This window comes from Cyprinodon tularosa, unplaced genomic scaffold (genome assembly GCF_016077235.1).
Source record: "Cyprinodon tularosa strain WSP-4 unplaced genomic scaffold, ASM1607723v1 ctg1386, whole genome shotgun sequence".
Classification (NCBI taxonomy): Eukaryota; Metazoa; Chordata; class Actinopteri; order Cyprinodontiformes; family Cyprinodontidae; genus Cyprinodon; species Cyprinodon tularosa.
In genome coordinates, this window is record NW_024038206.1 from 322 (window position 1) to 25,602 (window position 25,281).

At 41.1% G+C, this 25,281-nt stretch overlaps 1 protein-coding gene across 1 annotated transcript in view; it reads left to right on the plus strand.

The window, feature by feature from the left end:
- Positions 1-2,309: 2,309 nt before the first annotated feature.
- Positions 2,310-25,281, plus strand: part of LOC119778763 (plasma membrane calcium-transporting ATPase 3-like) — a gene marked incomplete at both ends in the record, with an annotated part of 60,544 nt that continues 37,572 nt past the window's right edge. The window contains 4 exons of the mRNA XM_038278137.1: positions 2,310-2,508; positions 7,180-7,437; positions 11,128-11,253; positions 14,590-14,715. Coding sequence (XP_038134065.1) covers positions 2,310-2,508; positions 7,180-7,437; positions 11,128-11,253; positions 14,590-14,715 — 709 coding nt within the window. The remainder of the gene's footprint in view (positions 2,509-7,179; positions 7,438-11,127; positions 11,254-14,589; positions 14,716-25,281) is intronic.

Genomic DNA, 25,281 nt, shown 5'->3' on the forward strand with positions numbered 1-25,281 from the left:
AGCAGGAGGAGGAGAAGGAGACGCAGCAAGATAAGCAGCGGCAGGAGGATGATGAGGAGAAGCTGCATTAGCAGGAGGATGAGTAAGAGGAGGAGAGGCTGCAGGTGGAGGAGAAACAGTGGCAGCAGCAGAATAAGAAGGAGGGGGAGGATAAAGAGAAGCAGCAGCAGGTATAGGCTGAAGAGCAGGAGCACAGGCTGGGAAGGAGCATGGAGGTGGAGGTCGCTTGGTTCCAGCGATCGCAACATACCAGGCGGTGCGAGCTGCGAGGGCCGCACAATGCCACTTGTGGCTTTAATTTTATTTATTTTTTTAAGATCAGATGGGAATGTGCTCTCAGGACTATGGATCGGCTGGGACGGGCCTTGTTAAAGTGTGGGGGGATGTGGTAATGTGGCCTTTTTGTTAAGTTGTTGCATGTTTTCTAATTTTGGATTTTCTTTATTTTTGAACTTGTTTTCTTGTTTTCAATTTTGTGTGTTGCATGTTTTTTTGGGGGGGATTTTGTTTGGAGGCCACATTGCCACTCACACCTGGACACGCCCACAGTAACGGCACAGGTGTTCCCCATCAACCAAGCAGCGTGCCGACTGGGACGCTGATTTAAAAAAGGCAGCGGTTTGGTTGGAGAGAGACCGGACATGGGAAGGTTGGGTTGGAGAGACACACCAGACATCGGAAGGCCAATCACGGAGGGAGTCGGACAGAGCGTGTGAGCGAGAAGCAGCGGGAGAGGTTTGGGGACTGACGGCCGGAGGCCCGCTGGAGCGAGGTGCAGAGATGCACGCCGGAGCGAGGTGCAGAGATGCGCGCCGGAGCGAGGTGTAGAGACGCGCGCCGGAGCGAGGTGCAGAGACGCGCGCCGGAGCGAGGTGCAGAGACGCACGCCGGAGCGAGGTGCAGAGACTCGCCATGGAGCGAGGCGCAGAGGCACGCTGGCGAGAGGCGCGTGTTGGAGGTGACCTCGCAGGCCAGCTATGCTGGAGAGGCCCACACGCGCAGCGTGCCGGAAAGAGGACCCAGCGCTGGGGTGGACGGTGCCCTCCATTGTACCCGCCAAGTACGCGTCCTTTAACAGACTGGGCCATTGACTCTGCTGCTCTTCACCATCTGTATTTTTATCTTTCTTTTTAATCTCTTTCCTTTTAACTTGTCTTTTTTTTTTTTTATTGGATTTTAATCGATTAAACTTTTTAAAGCCCTGCTCACAATCGCCGCAGTCTGTTTGGTTTTATGGTTTTATTTAAGACGATTGCACCTCTCGGGTGCCACACATACACTGTGTCCTTATTGAGACTAAAAATGGGATTTTGTCACTGAATGAGAAGAGCTTGTCACATATAGAAAATGTTTATATCAGCCAATATTTATCTGATTTAATTCAATTCTATTCAGTTTATTTATATAGCTCCATTTCACATCATGACATCTCAGGTCACTTTATAGAGACGATTCAACCAGATCATCCAGTCAGATTGGTTCAAAGTTTTCTATCTAAGGTAAACCAGCTGATTGCCTCAACTCAGTGACTCTTCAGCAATCCCTCACACTAAGCATGCTTGTAGTGACAGTGGAGAGGAAAAACTCCCTTTGAACAGGAAGAAACCTCCAGCAGAACCAGGCTCAGTGTGATCAGTCTGACAGAAAACCAGAGGGATGTACGCAGGGCCCAGAAAATACTGAGCTCAGGAGTCACCTCTAGGTGGGCTCCACAAAATGTTTATAATCCTATTATTTAAATCTGTCCATTTTTCGTCTAAAGGAGCAAAAGCAACATTATCAGATATTTCAGGCATCAAACCCCATACTTTTTAACTTGATTTTTAAGTCATATTTCTTTTTAAGCTTCTAACTAAGTGGTTATAAATGCGTCACCATAGAGATTCCAGTAGAATTGAAATAAGTTGCTTCATGTTTACTTCAGTATTTATAATAGACGCCCAGACCGTGTTACATTATTATGTTGATGATGGAGCCTAATCTGTTCACTCTAGTTCTAGAAAACCAGCTTTTGACCATATTGCTATCATAATCTTAGCAAATACTTCAACTATCATTCAATAAACATTTGACCTTTAAAACACATCCAGTACAGTTCAGGTTCCATCCATCCATCCATCCATCCATCCATCCATCCATCCATCCATCCATCCATCCATCCATCCATCCATCCATCCATCCATCCATCCATCCATCCATCCATCCATCCATCCATCCATCCATCCATCCATCCATCCATCCATCCATCCATCCATCCATCATGCTGGATTTCATCTTTTCATTAATTGTATCTCCATCTTTATCCTTCAGGTGTCAGCGGTGACCCAGCAGACCTGGAACGTCGATATCAAGCTTTTGGCCGGAACTTCATTCCCCCAAAGAAGCCAAAGACGTTCCTGGAGCTGGTGTGGGAGGCTCTGCAGGACGTCACCCTCATCATCTTGGAGGCCGCTGCCATCATTTCCCTCGGTCTCTCCTTCTACCAGCCGCCTGGGAAGGAAAGCGAATGTGAGGAAACAGGCAGAGGGGATAGTTTGATGGGGATGCGAGAAAGTGAAAATGAAAATAAAGCCCTAATGATTCCCAGGAGTAAAAAACCGCTGCAGTAAAGAACAACATCCGAACAGGCTTCTGAGAAAATAGTTAAGTGTTAAATAGTGGACAGTAGTCAGCATAAAAGAGATTATGAGCAGCCAGCAGCCCAGTATTTGTTCACAGATGAATTAAGAGAAGCTCAGTGAGGGAGATTTCTGATGGCTTTTATGTTTTTATAAAAAGAAAAAAAATATATTCAGCTCAGTTACAGTTATCAATGTGTTCAAATTCAACCGTCAGCTGTTCTAGATGCAAATATGTCAGATTTCAAATTTAGAGAAAAGAGAAATCTAAAAATTGTCATGGTTTTAAGGCGTTTGACCCACATGCAGACACAGATGGGGAAACAAGGAGCAGTTTAAAATGTTTATTAGACTACACACAAATAAGAGGTTTGGAACGTCACAGTTCGAGGATCTGTGGGAGGAAAGAGGAAACTGATTAAGACTAGAAAAAACTAAAGAAACCTGCGCTGTTGCTGCTCTGCTTACCGCCAGGTACAGATAACCTATCCGGGGAGGGTGAGTGGAGGAATGGTAACTCACAGCTTTCCTATGGGAGGAGGTGGCTGAGCGACAGGTGGGACTTAAGGCTGATTTATACTTTGAAACTCAGTTGTGTGCGTAGGTGTCGCAGTGAACGCAAAGACGTCCCGGCCCCCTCCGAAGACACTGCTGCACCTCTCCCAAATTGTAGGTGACCGCAGACAGTGCTGCAGACAGGAGGCATATGATTGATCAATTCTACATCCGCTTGCCGGCTTGTTTTGATTGTATGACCGCAGTTGCAGAGAACAACTCATGAAGATGGACCATCTAGAAGAGCGAGGTGCACAAGAACGCTGGGACCCTTTTTCCACTTGGATCCCCGCTCTTTTTTGCCCTCATGTCCCTCCGTTGTCGCTCAAACTTGCCCCCACTTCCTCACCTCCTCGGCCATATCTATAGATAGTTCGTGATTGTACCTCTTGCGTTGTGGCGTGGCGTAGATCACACTTCAAACTCGAACATAAATCAAAAATGTCTGCGTCAAGCTCATTGCGACAAACTGCTGCGGGAGTATAACCAGCCCTTTAGGTGGGGGCCCGAGCAGTACCGCAGGGGATGCAGGTTTGAGGAGCAGCTGAAGGAACCAGTGTGAATCCAGGAAAGGGGTCTCTTGTCCGGCTTGGTAGTACAGAGGGCAACAGAGACCAGTCTTCAAAGCACGGAGACAGACGGGTGAGCAATCCAGAGCTCAACGAACTAAGGGGAGACAGGAGACAGGTTAGAATCAAGAATCCAAACATCAGGTTTCAGAGATCTGTCGACAGGACAGAGGTCTAAGCGTACCACAATGTTTGAATACTCTGGCGTCCTTAAGCTGACCGAACGCTCATCTTAAGCTCAGCAGAGCAGCCTTAATGAGCCGCAGGTGCGGGGCCACGCCCACCTGTCAACAACAACCACCAGTGGAAAAGAGTAAGCAGAGCATAGAACACAGAAGCCTGACAAGATTAAAGCTAGACTAATGTGAAAGTGAGATGATTGGAGCAGACCCTACTCCAGTGCTTTAGGTCCAGTTCCCACCTCCAGGTCTGAGCCTGGCTGCTGACTAACCTTCATACACAGGCTGTTATATGCTGCTGACTTCTGGCCCAGACTGGCTGGATGTTTCCAACAGTCACAACCAGATTATTAATACACTTTACACTAACTAGACAACTATCTGACGACAGCCAAGAGTTTTATCTACTTTTTATTTATCTCTAAGACTTTTATCTTGTATTCTCTCATGATTGACACGCATTTACTCTCTTTATCGATCAAAAGCAGCATCCATTTTCAAAATTTGTCACAGTTTTGGATTCTTTCAAGAACTTTTGTAACTCTGACTAAATCTGTGACTCAGAAAAAAAGTTTCTCCTTTTCTTAGAGTTTAGTCTGAATCTTGTGAGATAAGAATAAAGCAGTGAGTTATACCTACTAAACCGAACAGCAGGCCATAGATGTGGAGATACGCTTTCACAATAAAAGCAACAGGAAAAAGACATTTTCTCTGCAAATTATTGTAAAATTTTCTCTCTGACTACATAATCATTGTGCTGCCTTTCTAACCCACTCATTGGTTAAACACTGATTCAGATAAAGCAAACATACTGAATGGAATAAAGACAGACTCAAGCATTTGTCTCAAGATTAGATTTATTAAGTTGCTTAATACCTTATCTTTTTATGGTAATAATAAGAAAAATGTAATCATGTTAAAAAGCCTGAAAAGAAAGAAAGGTTGAGCTGTGGCGTTTTAGTGGAAAGGAAGTGGCCTGAGCAAACAGAGGATGCAGATGTGGGATGATGTGGTTCAGTCTTAAACCTCAGAGTGTACACTGGCTAACGCTGCACATGCAAGCTGCAGCTAACCGGTCAATAATCTGCATGAAGATAATCTATGCATTTAAAATGTTAAGTTTATGCTTAAAACAGTTTCTGAAACTCTAAACAGTTCTCCTACTTTAGGAAACTGTTGAAAAAAATCCAAACTCTTTGTGTCCTCTGTGCGGTTGCCATGACCTTGAGAGAGAAAGTAACAGGAAAAAATTTTATTGGTGAAAAGCATCACATTCTCACCAGTAACCCCAGGAAGTGCCTGCAGAAACGGATCAGCTTCCTGATGCAAGATCATGGATGGGTGGTGAATCAGGATTTAACAAATACTGAGATATTTATTGTACATTCATGCAGATTTTTACTCCATATTAGCCAAACTTAAGTAGATCCAGCCACAGATAACCATAAATAATTTAAAACATGCCAGTTTTATAAATATATGCATAAATAGATTTTTAAAAAGTCTTTTATTCTTCTTATTTATTCCTTTAAATAAAATATTTTTGGTTGAAGTAAATCAACTTCAAATTTAACTCTAACTTCACATTCCACGTTCAGATGATAACTGAAATGCAATGAGTTCATGCACTGAATAAATCACATTATTGTCAAAAAAACGGGACAGATGGACCCATTATTCAAGGTGAGACAGGCAGTAGGAAAGTTCAAAACGTTTATTGAAACAAAAACAGAGAGAACAGAAGCGCACTGCTGTGGAACTGCGTCCACAGTGACTGCAGATGTGGAGCCCAACGCATCACTGATTCTGGTTTAACAGTACGGTCCACTCAGGAACTCACAGATCCAAGTTCCAGGAATCCATCAGAGCGTGAAGGCAGGTTCAGAGTCCTGTGTGTCGAGCATCCAGCTCAAACAGAAACGCACAGACATGCTGAATCCAGCAGGAGTCCAACAGAGGTTCAGGCAAACAGACCAGCAGGGCCAGTGGGTGAGAGGGAACGGAATCAGGAAAACACAATCACCCTGGAAATGCTGAAACACTCCCACCGCTGGTTAGTGATTAAAACTAGCTTGAAGACACTGGGTTGAGAATAAACTCTTACTGGAACAGGGACCTCCAAAATAACTAAAACTGAAAGACAGGACACTAACAGAAATCAAACGGGGAACAAACAGAAAGCAAACAATGATTTGGCCCTGATAGCTGGGCGGGACTGAATATAAAGCAGAACCAACAGGTGGATGAGATCAGAGAACTGGGCAGAACTAGGCAGGTGAGTGAAATTAGCAATTAAGGCCAGCTATCAGAGCAGATCATGACAATTATGGCTACATTCACACTGCAGCCTGAAGTGACCCAAATCCGATATTTTGGCCCGTATGCGACCTGGATCTGATCTTTTTATGGCAGTCTGAACAACACAGATCCGATTTTTTCCAATGCGACCCAGGCCACTTGGCTATGTGGTCCTGAATCCGATACCAATCTGATCTTTTCAAACGCGACCTGTGTCTGATTGTCCAGTTCGGATTCACCTGAACGCCATTAATAACCGACAAAGGTCACTATTCTGCATCTTGCTACGCAGAAGCTGCAAGAAAAACAACAACAATGGCAGATTATGTTCCGGAGAGCAGTATTTATGTTTAAACATTTTGAAAAGATTTAATTTTTATGGTTGGAAAAGATCACTAGATGCGTGTCGGCACTACCGTCCGTGTTTACTTCCGTAAACATGGAGCTCGCTGGCCTGTGACGTCACTGCGTCCTCTACGGCGCATGCGGGACACTTGTGTTGTATGACTGCAGTTCACACAGGAGATCACTTAGAAGTCGCATATATTTGGAAATATGAATGGCAGTGCAAAAAAATCAATCAAATCAAAAAAACAACACGTATCCACCTCTTTAAGAAGTCGGCTTGTAAAATGTACATATTAACTAAACACTCATTATTAAAGATGTATTAAATGGGCTTTAAATTCTGTTTCTTAAAATGAATTCAGGTGGTTTCCAAACTTTTTTTATTGAAACCCTCTTTAGCTTACAATTTTATTTTTGTGCAGCAAAAGCAAATGATATAAACTACAATCTCCTTCAAATTGCAAAACCAACACTTCAAAAGTTAAATTATTCTGTTTAACTTTGCTGTGTAACAGAATTTTGCATTACCCCCCCATTTTTGTAACTGATAAATGAAGTAACGAGGTTTGATTGACACCTGTAACCTGGTTAATCTCCATGTCTTCTCTTCAGTGTGTGGGGAAGTCAGTTCTGGAGCAGAGGATGAAGGGGAGGCTGACGCAGGCTGGATCGAGGGCGCGGCCATCTTGCTTTCTGTTGTATGTGTTGTCCTGGTGACGGCGTTTAACGACTGGTCCAAAGAAAAACAATTTCGAGGTCTGCAGAGTCGGATTGAGCAAGAACAAAGGTTTGCTGTGGTTCGCAAAGGAAACGTCATCCAGATTCCGGTGGCCGACATGGTGGTGGGAGACATGGCTCAGGTCAAATACGGTAGGGAACACCTCCCCATCTGCATCATTCCACACAACAAATGAAAATGGATCTTTGTGTTAGTGAAATGCATAATATATGGGTTTATATTATCTGCTGTAATGCCCTATATTACCAGAAGAATTTGCTCACCTATCTTCACTCACAGATTAGCTGTAGTAACATCCCATTCCTAATCCAAAGGGCTTCAGTATGATATCTGTCAGCATTTGTAGCTTCAACTCTTCTTGGAAGGCTGTCCTCTAGGATTAGGATTAGGAAATGTTTTAACCATTTTTTCAGAAGCAATTTGTGAGGTCACATGTTGGACAGAAGCCTATCTCTCAGTCTCTACTCCTAATTGATCTTCAGTGGGTTTTAGGTCCACACCAGACTCTTCTGTCCATGTCTTTATGGACTCTGGTCCAAAGGACGGATCCAGCTCCTTCCCAGTAAGTTGGGAGCATATGATTGAAAGGTCTGCTGAAGTCTTCAGAGTTCCTTTCACTGAAACCATGGGACCAAACTCAGCTCCTGAAAAGCCAGCCCACAGCATAACCCCCCCTCCACCAGACTTCATACTTTGCACAGTGTAGTTAGACAAGGGTCTGGCTGTGTCCAAACGTCGGCCCTGACCTCTGACCCCTCCATCGCTACATAGAGTGGGGACTTGTAAACTCTTCGTTCGGACAGATGATCACTACTTTTGACTTCCTGTTGGTCACGTGCCTCCCCGCCTCCCCGCACTGTGCCTGCACCATCTTGTTCTTTGACAACCAAATCCCATGATGCTTTGCAAGCAGAGCTCTCCTCACACAGCATTCTGGGATATACCTGCTTGTCTAGTGACCATAGATGATCACTGCTGATGATCACTGATGATCACATAGATGATCACTTTTCAAGGTGCATTTTGGGAAATGCACCTTTTTTATTCATTAGACATTCAGACGCTCATTTAAAATGGTGTAACCACTATAAAGAGATCAGGACGGATGGTTGGACGCAGCCTGTGAGTCTGGTTTTGATGGTTGTCCTGGTTCAGACCCAGCCTGTCTAATTTCTCCAGAGATTTTGTTTCCATTGCTCTAAAGTCCAGCGGCACCATGCAGCCCTGCATCCGATGCAGCTTGGATGCAGCTGCTCAACCATGGAAACTCACTCCTCAAAGCTCTCTGCACACTGTCATGGAGCTAATCTGAAGGCCATAGGAAGTTTGGAAATGTGATTGACTGCAGACATTTCACCATTGGTTACAGAGGTGGCATCCTATCAGAAACTTATGCTGGAGTTCATGGAGCTCCTGAGAGTGAGAGACTCTTTCACAAATGTTCATAAAAACAGTCTACCTGCCAAGGTGCTTCATTTGATCAACCGAAGCCATGGAATAATCGGTTCCTATCATTTGATGGGTGAGCAAAGACTTTTGGAAATATAGTGTAATAAGTGGAAGAACAGAGAAAAGTCCAGATAATATCAAAAACACTCAAACTATTTTTACAGGTGCAAAATTTCACTCTATGATTAAATTGCATTTGGATTAAACTAAAAACTAAAAATAATACTTTTAATGTGGACCTAAGTGAACAGAATAACAAATGTTTGGTATAAACCAGCTGATTGGTTGATAGAGCCGGGCGTCCAGCAACTCAAGGCAGAAATATGTCATGTTGACATTGGTCTGCACCTATGCTAAACGGCCTGTATTTATATAATCATGTGAATCCATTAACCCATTCATCGATGGTGGTGCGCTGCATTGTAGCCACAGCTGCTCTGGGGCTCACTGACAGGAGCCAGGCTGCCGTACGCTGGCGGCACCACCATCAGGCGATGTGGGTGAAGTGCCCAAGGACCCAAAGACACTCAAAACCAGAGCTTGAGATTGAACTGACAACCCTTTGATTTAAGGGTGAACTCCTTCATCCGACGTCACCGTCGCCCCTTCTATTCAGCTCAGCTTCCCTCATTCAGGATAACTCTGCTAAAGTAGGATGTCTGTTAGCATAAAGCAGGATTTCACTCAACCAATAAGGCTACAACCATTATCATGTTTTATTGGTCCGCTCCATTTATTCTGATAAACCCACTTAAAATGATCTTCGATAATAGTTTCACATGTCAAAGTTTAAACAAAGAAACATTTATTAACAAATCCAGGAAATATATCCACACTGCGTAGCAGAGGGAGGGAGCAGCAATAAATGAACTAAATGGTCTTATCACATGAATGTATCGGTTATGTCCAACCAAGAAAAAAAAACGATGTATTGATCCGTCTCTGGTTATTAACATTATTAAAGTTTATTTGATAGGGACAGACACACATTTACATAGACAAACTGAATGAAACAGCAGTCCCATGTTTGCATCATGGTGCAATAGCAACAGCTAATTCGCAGCACTTGTCCCTAGATGGGCTTTTAACATGTTTGTAGGTTGGGTTTAGTATCGTGACCTGATCTCTACAGGAAACACTGTCGCCTCATTTCTCAACGTACAACCAGAAATACATCCAGATCACGAATCAAAGCACTTTAGTAAACACTGCAAATAACAAACGATTTCTGTCCACATTATAAATATGTACCAAATCGATATTGGTCTATTTTATTGTAACCATTAACATATTTTTAATAGCAGGGTTTAGCATGTTTTTATGGTAGCTGTTAACTAGAGGTGAGTATTGGCATGAGTGTTGCGATTCGATACATTTCGCGATACTTGGGTCACGATATGATATTATCACGATATTGCAGTATCACTATATATTGCCATATTTTCCCCAGCTATCAAAATCAAATGATGAGATAAAACAGCAAGTGCTGTATATTTTCATCAGAAAATATTGATTAGGTATTATTATCTATGTTGTTTGGGGTTTTCTTCCACTGTGACTGCCTCAAATACAGATTTGGTGCTGCACGCACAGTTAAAGGGCTCCACAGCCAGAGTGGGGGTGCAGAGGTAGCCCATTTTCCCATCAATGTTTTATGTAACCATTTTTTTTTTAAATCGATACTAAGAATTGAAAGATCGATATTATATTGGGCAGCCGAATATCACGATATGTCGCCAAAACGATTATTTTCCACACCCCTACTGTTAACATGTTTGTTCAGTATGTTAGCATCTGTAGCATGACTAAAACATAAGTTTAGTTTCCTGTTATCAGCTGAAAGTCTCAGAATAAACAGCATAGCGGCCTAAACATGTTGGCAAAAAAGGTTAAAACTTATTTTAAAGACATTGAAAACCTCTAGTCGTTGCACTCAGTAAGTGTTTTCGCACCAAAGAGTTTTGTTTTCATTTTAATCTGGAAAAGCTTTTAATTTTAATTCTGATCGTTCTAAAAACTCGTCACCATTTGCTTCACAATAACCAGCTCTTCCTGTTTCATTAAACGTTCAACTTTAAAACTTGAATTACAGATTAAAGATTTAGATTATAGAAATAAAAACAATATTCATGTTTAATCGCCTTTTATTCTGGCGTTTGTATCACTATAAAATAATATTTAGTTACCTTATATCCGTGAAGAATGAGTTTATATTTGAATTTATATTTACCGTTATGCTACTCTACATTTAATAGAAATACTTTATTAACCTGTTTCCTCTTTTATTATTTAGTCTTTAGATTTGCTGCTGATTCCTTCAGGATGTAAAGGCGTCACTACCTAACAGGAAGTAACAGTGATTTTTGCTTCAGGTGACCTTCTTCCTGCTGACGGTATCTTGGTCCAAGCCAACGACCTGAAGATCGACGAAAGCTCCCTGACAGGAGAGTCTGACCATGTCCGCAAATCTGTGGACAAGGACCCCATGCTGCTCTCAGGTCAGTTCCATTTCATTTGGAGATCACTTTTACTCTGTTATCATTTATTTATTCCACGTTTTACGTCTTAAAATCTGTTAGAGTTTTAATTAGGATTTGCTTGTTTTAAAAAGCAGAGTTGCAAATAAACGTTTTATCAGATACAATCCTATAGATTGTCCACTTGGAAGGTGTTGGTATGGGTTATTGGAGAGCATGCTGGTCAGGAGTTAATGAGATCTGCAGATCAGATTCAGGTAGCTTTAACATCCCTGCTGTGCTCTCACAGAACCATAACATCAGAAAACCCTCCCTTCAGTTTTCCCTCAGTGTGCTGGAGACTTTGCTCTTCATGTCAGACCTGTTGAGGTTTCAGGTAACTGGAAGGAAGAAGATTGTTCCCCCAATTTTGAAGATAAATCAGTTGTCACGCCTTAAATCAGCAGCAGATCCCTGGAAGGAGATTTAATCTGTGACACACTAATAAATTCAGCAAAAGCGGTGCAAGTCTGAGAGGGAAATCTCCATATAATATATCCCATTTATTCCCTGATCTGATCCAAGAGGATCAATATCTCCCCGACATACCTGCCGGTTCCATCGGACAACCCTTTCTCCTCAGTGGAATGCACACTGTGTCCTTAGTTACTGGGATTTTAGTCACTGAATGAGAAAAGCTCGTCACATTTAGAAAATGTTGATATCAGCCAACATTCATCTGATTCAATTCAGCTCTATTCAGTTTATTTCTATTGCTCCAATTCACATCATGTCATCTCAGGTCACTTTATAGATCCAATTCAACCAGATCATCCTGTCAGATTGAACCAGCTGATTGGATCGACTCATTGACTCTTCAGCAATCCCTCACCCTAAGCATGCTTGTAGCGACAGTAGAGAGGAAAAACTCCCTTTGAACAGGAAGAAACCTCCAGCAGAACCAGAACCAGGTCTCACCAACAGCAGCAGTCAGTTGCAAAGGACTATAAATCCAACCCAGTCTCATGGGAAAATGTACCCCCACTACGTTGGTCCACACTGCAAAATGTAGTGGAGTTACATTAATGGCCATTTTTTTGTGGTACTGTTACATTTCTTCTGCCTATACGCTTTCTGTTGTTTTACGTCCTAGTCACGTGACTTTCAAGATTCCAGCTTGGAGAAGAAAAAAAAATATATATATGTCCGACATTCGCTCATTTTTTTGTGGAAAGATTAATAAATTGAGTTTGTTTTTGCATTAAAATGAGTTTTGATTACATTTCTAGTGAGAAATGTATAGTTTGTTGCCAGAATATTTACTCAGGGAATGTACATATTCACTTGCTTGTTCGTTTCTTGACGTAATGCATTGATCTGAAAATCAACCTCAGACGCAACGCACGCAGTGGCGAGGGTTTGATCCGTCAGATGGAGTTAAATCACAAAGAATTCAATGTTGAATCGGGGCGGCAGCTAAATGCTAGGCGTGGGTAGCAGTCAAAACGTTGCAATTTCACACAATCCGGACGAGATCCGAAAACCCGTAGCAAAAACTAGCAAGCGGGTGATTATGTATGTTCACGAAGTAAATATTATGTAAATAAACCCTACATTTCTCGCTATAAAGGTAATCAAAACCCATTTAAATGCAGAAACCGATTGAAATTATTAATTTTCCCACTAAAAGTTAGAGAAATCTCAGCCATGTTTATACCAAAACTTTTCAGTTTCACATTATCTTGAAAAATCTTTGCAAGAAACGAACAAGCAAGTGAATATGTACATTCCCTGAGTAAATATTCTGGCAACAAACTATACATTTCTCACTAGAAATGTAATCAAAACTCATTTTAATGTAAAAACAAACTCAAGTTATTAATCTTTCCACAAAAAAATGAGCGAATGTCGGCCATCTATATATATTTTTTTCTTCTCCCAGCTGGAATCTTGAAAGTCACGTGACTAGGACGTAAAACAATAGAAAGCGTATAGGCAGAAGAAACGTAACAGTACCACAAAAAAATGGCCATTAATGTACCTCAATCCAACCCAGAGTCTGCCTCTAGTTAGTTTATAACATTTTGAACATCATGGTGAAACTATTTTTGTTTTTTGTTTTTATTTATCAACCTTATCTTGACAAATTATTTCAAGAGGTTTAGATTATGGTTTATGGTTTATTTAAAGAGGTTCCAGAGGTGAATAGAACATGTGTAGCAATTCTAACTTTCTTAGAAAGAACTTTCTGAAAACTGTAGTGAACGTCTGTATGAAGTCCCTTTACTGAATAACACCCAGTGGTGCCAGACATAACCTAATGGGTCATGGTGGGGTGGGATGGTTTTGGACGACCCAAATGCAGAGATCAGGAGGCAGAGGTGAGTCTTGCAGATTTAATAAGTTAACTGATACAAAAATACAAGGAACCAAAAAAAAAAAAAAAACAGAAAACATCAGGAGAAAAATAACATGGAGAGCCAGAGATGAGGAAACAGCAAAACAACAACAAGGAACCAGCCCTGAGTGACTGCAGAGGTGGAGTATACAAGGGGAACAGAACGATGGACCAATGAGCTGAATATGGAGCAGGTGTGAGTGGAACTAACTAGAAGGAAGCCAAGGGGAAAGGAAACAAACACAAGGGGGCAGCAGAGAGTAACTCAAGACTGCTGGAATATAATGGAAAATAAACCAAAGATAAACAAAACAGAATAAGTGAGAACTGAAAACTAAAAACTAAATTAAAAACTCAGTAAAAAACATCACAACTGCAAACCTATCAAGACACGGCAGGCTACCATAACTGGTGAGCATAGCGTTAATCAGAGAAGCAGCTGAGGAGCTCCTGGTAACTATGGAGGGGTTATAAAATAATAACTAAAGTATGAAACTCCAGCAGGAATATGATCCCAAACATAGAGCAAGAGCTGGATTGGAATGACATATTCCTGCGTCAGAATGGCCTAGTCAAAGCCCAGGCCTGAATCCAAACTTGGAAACTCACTGATGCTCACCGTCCAATCAGACTGGGCTTGAGCTGTTTTGTTAAAAAGATTAAGGAATAATTTCAGTCTCTAGATTTGCAAAGAGTTATTAAAATGCAAAATAACGGTGGATGTTTTTATTAAAGGTAGTTCCATCAAGCTGAAACCGTGGATAATTTCCTTCCTTTTATATGTGTTGGTCTAACATCTCTACAGACCAGGATGGAGGTGCTAATTATTTATTTTTGCATAGGTCATGGATGCAGGGACAGTCAGTCCTCACTGTCCTCTCTGCAGATGCTCCACGTTTCCAATTAAACCAACCTGCATAGAACTTCTCAAACATCTCAGCCTATGAAGCTAAGCTAACAGGATGTGTTTGGCTGTTAAGGTACCCATGTGATGGAGGGCTCAGGCAGGATGCTGGTAACAGCCGTAGGCGTCAACTCACAGACAGGCATCATCTTCACCCTGCTTGGTGCAGGAGACGTAGAGGAGGAGGGAAAAGAAAAGAAAGGTAAGCTACCAAAGACAGACAGTGATGACAAACTGTTGAGATTTAACTGAACCCTCTGATGCCTGAAGCCAGAGACCCGGTGCTGTATGAGACTCCAGTGCAACCACCATAAAGTTATTATTTCTTTCCACCACCGTTAGCCTGCCTTCAGTTTACCTTGGAACTGGCCTCATGTTCGTGGTGAGAGCGTTCCAGTTTCCTGTTTGTGGAAACCACTATGGCGACTATTAGGATAGAAGCGATACAATAAAACACTTTCTACGCTGTATTCTCTTCCAATAGACAGTGTCGTTGGAAAAAATGTATCTAGGTTATCTGTGCATCATCCAATGTTAGGTTTAGGTCGCCTGTGCTCTGAATAGCACCTGTTTTTATATATCTGTGCTGTAAACCAGCTTGGTTGTCTATGAAAGTATCGGTTCTGTCCATCCATGGTCTTCCAAAGCACCTTTTATCGCAGTAGAAGGAGCTGCTGCTATAAGAGGTGCCTGGAGACGGCGGCTTCCCTCTGATGTGCTGCTCGTTTTCCCCCCTTAGAAGATTCTCCAGAGACACAGGCTGACTGCTTCACATCCACTTACCCTCGCTGCATCTGCCCCCAACAATCATTTCAGATTTGGGGTTTTCTGAAAAAATATATATATGACAGAACAAACTATTTACTTAGCTATGCATTCTTTACCTCAAAATCTCTTTAATGATTGAATAATTACTTATACATGGAGCCAGATTGACACACAGACAAGGAAAGACTGCAAAAAAATCATTTAAAGGTACAGTGGAGGATTTTCATGAATTTTTAAAAGACCCTCCATCCCCACTTCAAAAGAAAATCATGTGCACAACCCTGTACCCGCTCCCGAGAGGGAAAGCCTATTAAACACGTGCGAGAACGTGCACGAGCACCCACAAGCGCATTTCTCCTTGTGCACGCTCTGTTTAAAAGTTGCTGTTCTCATAGCTAATCCAAGCTCACTGTGTCCGACCGTCCGCCCTAACCACTAAATCTCTCCATCACTATATAGTGCGGAGACTATATAGTGAACTTTATAGTGAACTCAGTTAACTGACCGTTCAGACAGATGATCACTGCTTTTTGCTTCGTTGGTCACGTAACTCCTCCGAAACAGCGCGCCATCTTTGTTATTAGTCGCTGCTGTCAGGTAGCGACAGTCTATGGCGACAGCAGGCCGCTGTGACAGCAATTCCCATAATGCTTTGCGAAGACAGCTCCGTAGACACTTTTTCTCTTCCAACCCTCGGCCATTTTTAAAGAACCGCGGTGAGAAAGGCGAGCTTCAATGACTGTCTGAAACCGTAGCTCATCACAGATATACGCCTGAAAGTGCACAGAAAAATATACGTAAATATATCAACAGAATGATTGACAGTTAGGAGGACCAAAGATTGAGATGATCCACCGGGAAATAAAAGATCCTCCTCTGTACCTTTAAAGAAGTCATTTATGCTTGAATGGAGGAGGTAAGTGAGACACTTTGCTAATGGAACAAAACAATTTATATTAAAAATAAGAAAAAAATACAATTGCATTTTCTTATTTCAAGTGCATATTATCTAATTATCTTATTATAAGTGTAAAAACACTAATTCCATTGGCAAATCATCTTATTTATCTGCTCAAGTTAAGGCAAACTACACTTAATTTGAGAAATTTTTTCTTATATCTAAATGATAGTAATCATAATAATTGAACTTTATTGATCTCACATTGGAGAAATTCCCTCTCTGAATTTAACCCATCCTCTTGGGGAGCAGTGGGCTGCCATTGTGCGGCGCCCGGGGAGCAGTGTGGGGTTAAGGGTCCTCCTCAGGGAGCTAGAATAGAGGCTCTGGGGATCGAACCAGGTACTTGCAACCTTCTCAGAGTCCCAGCCAACTACTCTAACCACCAGGCCACCATTCACCCTGGAAAGGTTTTTGCTTCGTATAAATTCTGCAAAACAAACTTATAAGCTTGATATTTTATTGCTTATTTGATTTAATTATGTCTTTTAAAATTTCATTGATTAATTTCATTTAGCAAAGCAGTTTTATTTGTTTTTGCCATACAGGTAAGTTTTGCACTTATCTGTTGGAACCGAAAGGAATAAAACAGAAACACTTGTATTGTTAATAAACTGGTTTATTTTACTACGTCTAGTTGTTCAGATGGGAAACAGTAAATGGTCTCACCATGGCTCAGGTCTGTGACTGATCTGTTCACTGATATAAAGGATCACAAAATGATGAAGAGCTATTAAAACATCTATTTTGGATGTAGAGGTCGGTCTTGCTGCCTCACCCGTCCTGACTTTTTGTTCCGACTTTTTCAGGCATTTATGCTTAAATCTGTTCAAAGTTCAGAAATTCTGATTTCTGAGACTAAAAGGAGGCGACATAACTGAAAAACACAACCAGGAAATTAAGCGTACGTAGATAACCTTTGAGCATGTGGAGGATTTGTCATTAATGTGAACAAACGGAAATCGATCGGATAGATAATATTTAAGTCTAGAGCTGTTCCTTTCATTCCTACAAAACATTCAAGTCTTTCTAAAAGAATATCATGATTAACTGGGTCAAATGCAGCACTGAGATCTAACAGGGCAAATACAGGAGGATTGCTAATGATCCTATTTTTAATAAAATCAATATTATTTATAAAGAATCCCATAAAATCATTAATTCTAAGAGCAGGTGGAATGGACGGTTCAACTAAGCTATGGCTCTGGGTGACTTTGGCAACTGTATTAAAAAGATATCTAGGAATATTTTTATTCTCCTCTATTAATGAGGAGAAATATGCTGCTCTTGCTTTACAAAGGGTCCTCTTATACAGCATTAAACTACTTTTTCAGAACAGGTAGGATTCCCATAGGCCTGTGGAGCGCAATTTTCTCTTGAATTTTCTAACATTTTGCTTCAGAGTGCGCAGCTCTGGATTAATCTAAGGAGCCAGCTTTCTATTTTTAACGTTTTTCATTGTCAAAGGAGCTGCGTTGTCTAAGGCAGGATGCAGAGAACTAGCAACCCCATCAACAAAATCATCAACCTGTGAAGGGGAATAAACTATGCTTTTGCACTCTGCAGCACTGCTCAGTGACACAGAGGAGAGAGAAAGTGAAACAGATTCTTTAAAATGTATAACTGCACTATCTGATAATGATCTACTAAAATTGAACCTTCTTTTGGGGGAGGAGAACTCTGTTAAAGTAATCCTGAAGGTTATTAGAAAGTGGTCAGAGAGGACAGGGTTGTGAGGAAATCCTGTTATTTCTTCACATTCTATGCCGTATGTCAGCACAAGATCCAAAGTATGAAGATGAGAATGTGTGGGACTATTCACATTTTGAACAAAGCCAATAACTTCCAAGATAGCATTAAAGGCTGCACTTTGGAGTAAGGTATTAACTGCCTTTGGAGTAAGCAGTAAGTCAGACTGAAAGACTGCTGCCACTCCTCCTCGCAAAGAATTTCTGGGTATATTAAAATGTAAATAACTCGTTGCCTCATTTATGCTCACATAATCCTCTTGCTGCAGCCAAGTTTATGTAAGGCAACATAAATCTATGTGATTATCACAAATCAAGTCATTAACTAGCAGGCTTTTTGAAGAAAGAGATCTCATGTTAAATAAGCCACATTACCCAATTGGGTATTTTAATTTTAATTAGATTATCAGGATTTACTCCTTTAGGAATCTTTGCTGATTTATTAAATTTTGTTCTAGATTTAACCAGCGGTTAAATGACGACATGCGGCTAAACATGTCATCACTGATCAGATCAGGGAGGGGACCAGAGAAAATTACAGAGTCTGACATATCCTATAGATACTTTAACCCCTGTCCTGACCTATATATACTTTAACATGTGTCCTACTCCTAACCTATAGATACTTTAACCCATGTCCTAACCTATAGGTACTTTAAGCCATGTTCTGACCTAAATATACTTTAATTCATGTCCTAACCTATAGGTACTTTAACCCATGTCCTGACCTATGGATACTTTAATCCATGTCCTGACCTATGAATACTTTAACCCATGTCCTGACCTATAGATCCTTTAACATGTGTCCTGACCTATGGATCCTTTAACATGTGTCCTGACCTATGATCCTTTAACATCTGTGCTGACCTATAGATCCTTTAACATGTGTCCTGACCTATAGATCCTTTAACATGTGTCCTGACCTATAGATCCTTTAATATGTGTCCCGTCCTATAGATCCTTTAACATGTGTCCTGACCTATAGATCCTTTAATATGTGTCCCGTCCTATAGATCCTTTAACATGTGTGCTGACCTATAGATCCTTTAACATGTGTCCTGACCTATAGATCCTTTAATATGTGTCCCGTCCTATAGATCCTTTAACATGTGTGCTGACCTATAGATCCTTTAACATGTGTCCTGACCTATAGATCCTTTAACATGTGTCCTGACCTATAGATCCTTTAACATGTGTGCTGACCTATAGATCCTTTAACATGTGTCCTGGCCTATAGATCCTTTAACATGTGTCCCTGCCTATAGATCCTTTACCATGTGTCCTGACCTATAGATCCTTTCAAATGGGTGCTGACCTATAGATCCTTTAACATGTGTGCTGACCTATAGATGCTATAACATGTGTCCTGACTTACAGATCCTTTAACATGTGTCCTGACCTATAGATCCTTTAACATGTGTCCCTGCCTATAGATCCTTTACCATGTGTCCTGACCTATAGATCCTTTCAAATGGGTGCTGACCTATAGATCCTTTAACGTGTGTGCTGACCTATAGATGCTATAACATGTGTCCTGACCTACAGATCCTTTAACATGTGTCCTGACCTATAGATGCTTTAACATGTGTCCTGACCTATAGATCCTTTAACATGTGTGCTGACCTCTAGATCCTTTAACATGTGTCCTGACCTATAGATCTTTAACATGTGTGCTGACCTGTAGATGCTTTAACATGTGTGCTGACCTATAGATCCTTTAACATGTGTCCTAACCTATAGATCCTTTAACATGTGTCCCGGCCTATAGATCCTTTAACATGTGTCCTGACCTATAGATCCTTTAACATGTGTCCTGACCTATAGATCCTTTAACATGTGTCCTGACCTATAGATGCTTTAACATGTGTGCTGACCTCTAGATCCTTTGACATGTGTCCCAACCTATAGATCCTTTAACATGTGTCCTGACCTATAGATCCTTTAACATGTGTCCTGGCCTATAGATCCTTTAACATGTGTCCTGGCCTATAGATCCTTTAACATGTGTGCTGACCTATAGATCCTTTAACATGTGTCCTGATCTATAGATCCTTTAACATGTGTCCTGGCCTATAGATCCTTTAACATGTGTCCTGACCTATAGATCCTTTAACATGTGTCCTGACCTATAGATCCTTTAACATGTGTCCTGACCTATAGATCCTTTAACATGTGTCCTGGCCTATAGATCCTTTAACATGTGTGCTGACCTATAGATCCTTTAACATGTGTGCTGACCTATAGATCCTTTAACATGTGTGCTGACCTATAGATCCTTTAACATGTGTCCTGACCTATAGATCCTTTAACATGTGTCTCGGCCTATAGATTCTTTAACATGTGTGCTGACCTATAGATCCTTTCCCATGTGTCCTGACCTATAGATCCTTTAACATGTGTCCCGACCCATAGATCCTTTAACATGTGTGCTGACCTATAGATCCTTTAACATGTCTCCCGACCTATAGATCCTTTAACATGTGTCCTGACCAATAGATCCTTTAACATGTGTCCCGGCCTATAGATCCTATAACATGTGTCCCTGCCTATAGATCCTTTAACATATGTCCAGACCAATAGATCCTTTAACATGTGTCCCAGCCTATAGATCCTTTAACATGTGTTTTGACTTATAGATCCTTTACCATGTGTCCTGACCTATAGATCCTTTAACATGTGTCCCGACCCATAGATCCTTTAACATGTGTGCTGACCTATAGATCCTTTAACATGTGTGCTGACCTATAGATCCTTTAAAATGTGTGCTGACCTATAGATCCTTTAAAATGTGTGCTGACCTATAGATCCTTTAACATGTGTGCTCACCTATAGATCCTTTAAAATGTGTGCTGACCTATAGATCCTTTAACATGTGTCCTGACCTATAGATCCTTTAACATGTGTGCTGACCGATAGATCCTTTAACATGTGTCCTGGCCTATAGATCCTTTAACATGTGTCCTGACCTATAGATCCTTTAACATGTGTCCCTGCCTATAGACCCTCTACCATGTGTCCTGACCTATAGATCCTTTAAAATGTGTGCTGACCTATAGATCCTTTAACATGTGTCCTAACCTATGGATCCTCTAAAATGTGTCCCGGCCTATAGATCCTTTAACATGTGTCCTGACCTATAGATCCTTTAACATGTGTGCTGACCTATAGATGCTCTAACATGTGTCCTGACCTGTAGATCCTTTAACATGTGTCCTGACCTAGAGATGCTTTAACATGTGTCCTGACCTATAGATCCTTTAACATGTGTCCTGGCCTATAGATCCTTTAACACATATCCTGGCCTATAGATCCTTTAACATGTGTCCCAACCTATAGATCCTTTAACATGTGTATCAACCTATAGATCCTTTAACATGTGTCCCGACCTATAGATCCTTTAACATGTGTCCTGGCCTATAGATCCTTTAACATGTGTCCTGACCTATAGATCCTTTAACATGTGTCCCGACCTATAGATCCTTTAACATGTGTCCAGACCTATAGATCCTTTAACATGTGTCCTGACCTATAGATCCTTTAACATGTGTCTGACCTATAGATCCTTTAACATGTGTCCTGACCTATAGATCTTTAACATGTGTGCTGACCTATAGATGCTTTAACATGTGTGCTGACCTATAGATCCTTTAACATGTGTCCTAACCTATAGATCCTTTAACATGTGTCCAGACCTATAGATCCTTTAACATGTGTCCTGACCTATAGATCCTTTAACATGTGTCTGACCTATAGATCCTTTAACATGTGTCCTGACCTATAGATCTTTAACATGTGTGCTGACCTATAGATGCTTTAACATGTGTGCTGACCTATAGATCCTTTAACATGTGTCCTAACCTATAGATCCTTTAACATGTGTCCCGGCCTATAGATCCTTTAACATGTGTCCTGACCTATAGATCCTTTAACATGTGTCCTGACCTATAGATCCTTTAACATGTGTCCTGACCTATAGATCCTTTAACATGTGTCCTGACCTATAGATCCTTTAACATGTGTCCTGACCTATAGATCCTTTAACATGTGTCCCGGCCTATAGATTCTTTAACATGTGTCCCGGCCTATAGATCCTTTAACATGTGTGCTGACCTATAGATCCTTTAACATGTGTCCTGACCTATAGATCCTTTAACATGTGTGCTGACCTATAGATCCTTTAACATGTGTGCTGACCTATTGATCCTTGAACATGTGTCCTGACCTATAGATCCTTTAACATGTGTGCTGACCTATAGATCCTTTAACATGTGTCCTGACCAATAGATCCTTTAACATGTGTCCCGGCCTATAGATCCTTTAACATGTGTCCCGGCCTATAGATCCTTTAACATATGTCCAGACCAATAGATCCTTTAACATGTGTCCTGACCTATAGATCCTTTAACATGTGTCCCGGCCTATAGATCCTTTAACGTATGTCCAGACCAATAGATCCTTTAACATGTGTGCTGACCTATAGATCCTTTAACATGTGTCCCGACCCATAGATCCTTTAACATGTGTGCTGACCTATAGATCCTTTAACATGTGTCCTGACCTATAGATCCTTTAACATGTGTCCCGACCTATAGATCCTTTAACATGTGTCCTGACCTATAGATCCTTTAACATGTGTCCCGGCCTATAGATCCTTTAACATGTGTCCCGGCATATAGATCCTTTAACATATGTCCAGACCAATAGATCCTTTAACATGTGTGCTGACCTATAGATCCTTTAACATGTGTCCCGACCCATAGATCCTTTAACATGTGTGCTGACCTATAGATCCTTTAACATGTGTCCTGACCTATAGATCCTTTAACATGTGTCCCGACCCATAGATCCTTTAACATGTGTGCTGACCTATAGATCCTTTAACATGTCTCCCGACCTATAGATCCTTTAACATGTGTCCTGACCAATAGATACTTTAACATGTGTCCCGGCCTATAGATCCTTTAACATGTGTCCCGGCCTATAGATCCTTTAACATATGTCCAGACCAATAGATCTTTTAACATGTGTGCTGACATCTAGATCCTTTAACATGTGTCCCGACCCATAGATCCTTTAACATGTGTGCTGACCTATAGATCCTTTAACATGTGTCCTGACCTATAGATCCTTTAACATGTGTCTGACTTATAGATCCTTTAGCATGTGTTCTGGCCTATAGATCCTTTAACATGTGTCCTGGCCTATAGATCCTTTAACATGTGTCCTGGCCTATAGATCCTTTAACATGTGTCCTGACCTATAGATCCTTTAACATGTGTCCCGACCTATAGATCCTTTAACATGTGTCCAGACCTATAGATCCTTTAACATGTGTCCTGACCTATAGATCCTTTAACATGTGTCTGACCTATAGATCCTTTAACATGTGTGCTGACCTATAGATCCTTTAACATGTGAGCTGACCTATAGATCCTTTAACATGTGTCTGACCTATAGATCCTTTAACATTTGTCCTGACCTATAGATCCTTTAACATGTGTCCTGGCCTATAGATCCTTTAACATGTGTCCTGACCTATAGATCCTTTAACATGTGTCTCGAACCTATAGATCCTTTAACATGTGTCCTGGCCTATAGATCCTTTAACATGTGTCCCGAACCTATAGATCCTTTAACATGTGTCCTGACCTATAGATCCTTTAACATTTGTGCTGACCTATAGATCCTTTAACATGTTTCCTGGCCTATAGACCCTTTAACACATATCCTGGCCTATAGACCCTTTAACACATATCCTGGCCTATAGATCCTTTAACATGTGTCCCGAACCTATAGATCCTTTAACATGTGTCCTGACCTATAGATCCTTTAACATTTGTGCTGACCTATAGATCCTTTAACATGTTTCCTGGCCTATAGACCCTTTAACACATATCCTGGCCTATAGACCCTTTAACACATATCCTGGCCTATAGATCCTTTAACATGTGTCCCAACCTAGAGATCCTTAAACATGTGTCCCAACCTATAGATCCTTTAACATGTGTCCTGACCTATAGATCCTTTAACATGTGTCCAGACCTATAGATCCTTTAACATGTGTCCTTGCCTATAGATCCTTTAACATGTTTCCTGACCTATAGATCCTTTAACATGTGTCCCGACCTATAGATCCTTTAACATGTGTCCAGACATATAGATCCTTTAACATGTGTCCTGACCTATAGATCCTTTAACATGTGTCTGACTTATAGATCCTTTAGCATGTGTTCTGGCCTATAGATCCTTTAACATGTGTGCTGACCTATAGATCCTTTAACATGTGTCTGACCTATAGATCCTTTAACATGTGTCCTGGCCTATAGATCCTTTAACATGTGTCCCAACCTATAGATCCTTTAACATGTGTCTGACCTATAGATCCTTTAACATGTGTCCCAACCTATAGATCCTTTAACATGTGTCCTGGCCTATAGATCCTTTAACATGTGTCCTGGCCTATAGATCCTTTAACATCTGTGCTGACCTATAGATCCTTTAACATATGTCCTGACCTATAGATACTTTAACATGTGTCCTGGCCTATAGATCCTTTAACATCTGTCCTGGCCTATAGATCCTTTAACATGTGTCCCAACCTATAGATCCTTTAACATGTGTCTGACCTATAGATCCTTTAACATGTGTCCTGACCTATAGATCGTTTAACATGTGTCCCAACCTATAGATCCTTTAACATGTGTCCTGGCCTATAGATCCTTTAACATCTGTGCTGACCTATAGATCCTTTAACATATGTCCTGACCTACAGATACTTTAACATGTGTCCTGGCCTATAGATCCTTTAACATCTGTCCTGGCCTATAGATCCTTTAACATGTGTCCCAACCTATAGATCCTTTAACATGTGTCTGACCTATAGATCCTTTAACATGTGTCCTGACCTATAGATCGTTTAACATGTGTCCCAACCTATAGATACTTTAACATGTGTCCTGGCCTATAGATCCTTTAACATCTGTCCTGGCCTATAGATCCTTTAACATGTGTCCTGGCCTATAGATCCTTTAACATGTGTGCTGACCTATAGATACTTTAACATGTGTGCTGACCTATAGATCCTTTAACATCTGTCCTGGCCTATAGATCCTTTAACATATGTCCTGACCTATAGATCCTTTAACATGTGTCAGACCTATAGATCCTTTAACATGTGTCCTGGCCTATAGATCCTTTATCCTGTGTGCTGACCTATAGATCCTTTAACATGTGTCTGACCTATAGATCCTTTAACATGTGTCTGACCTATAGATCCTTTAACATGTGTCCTAAC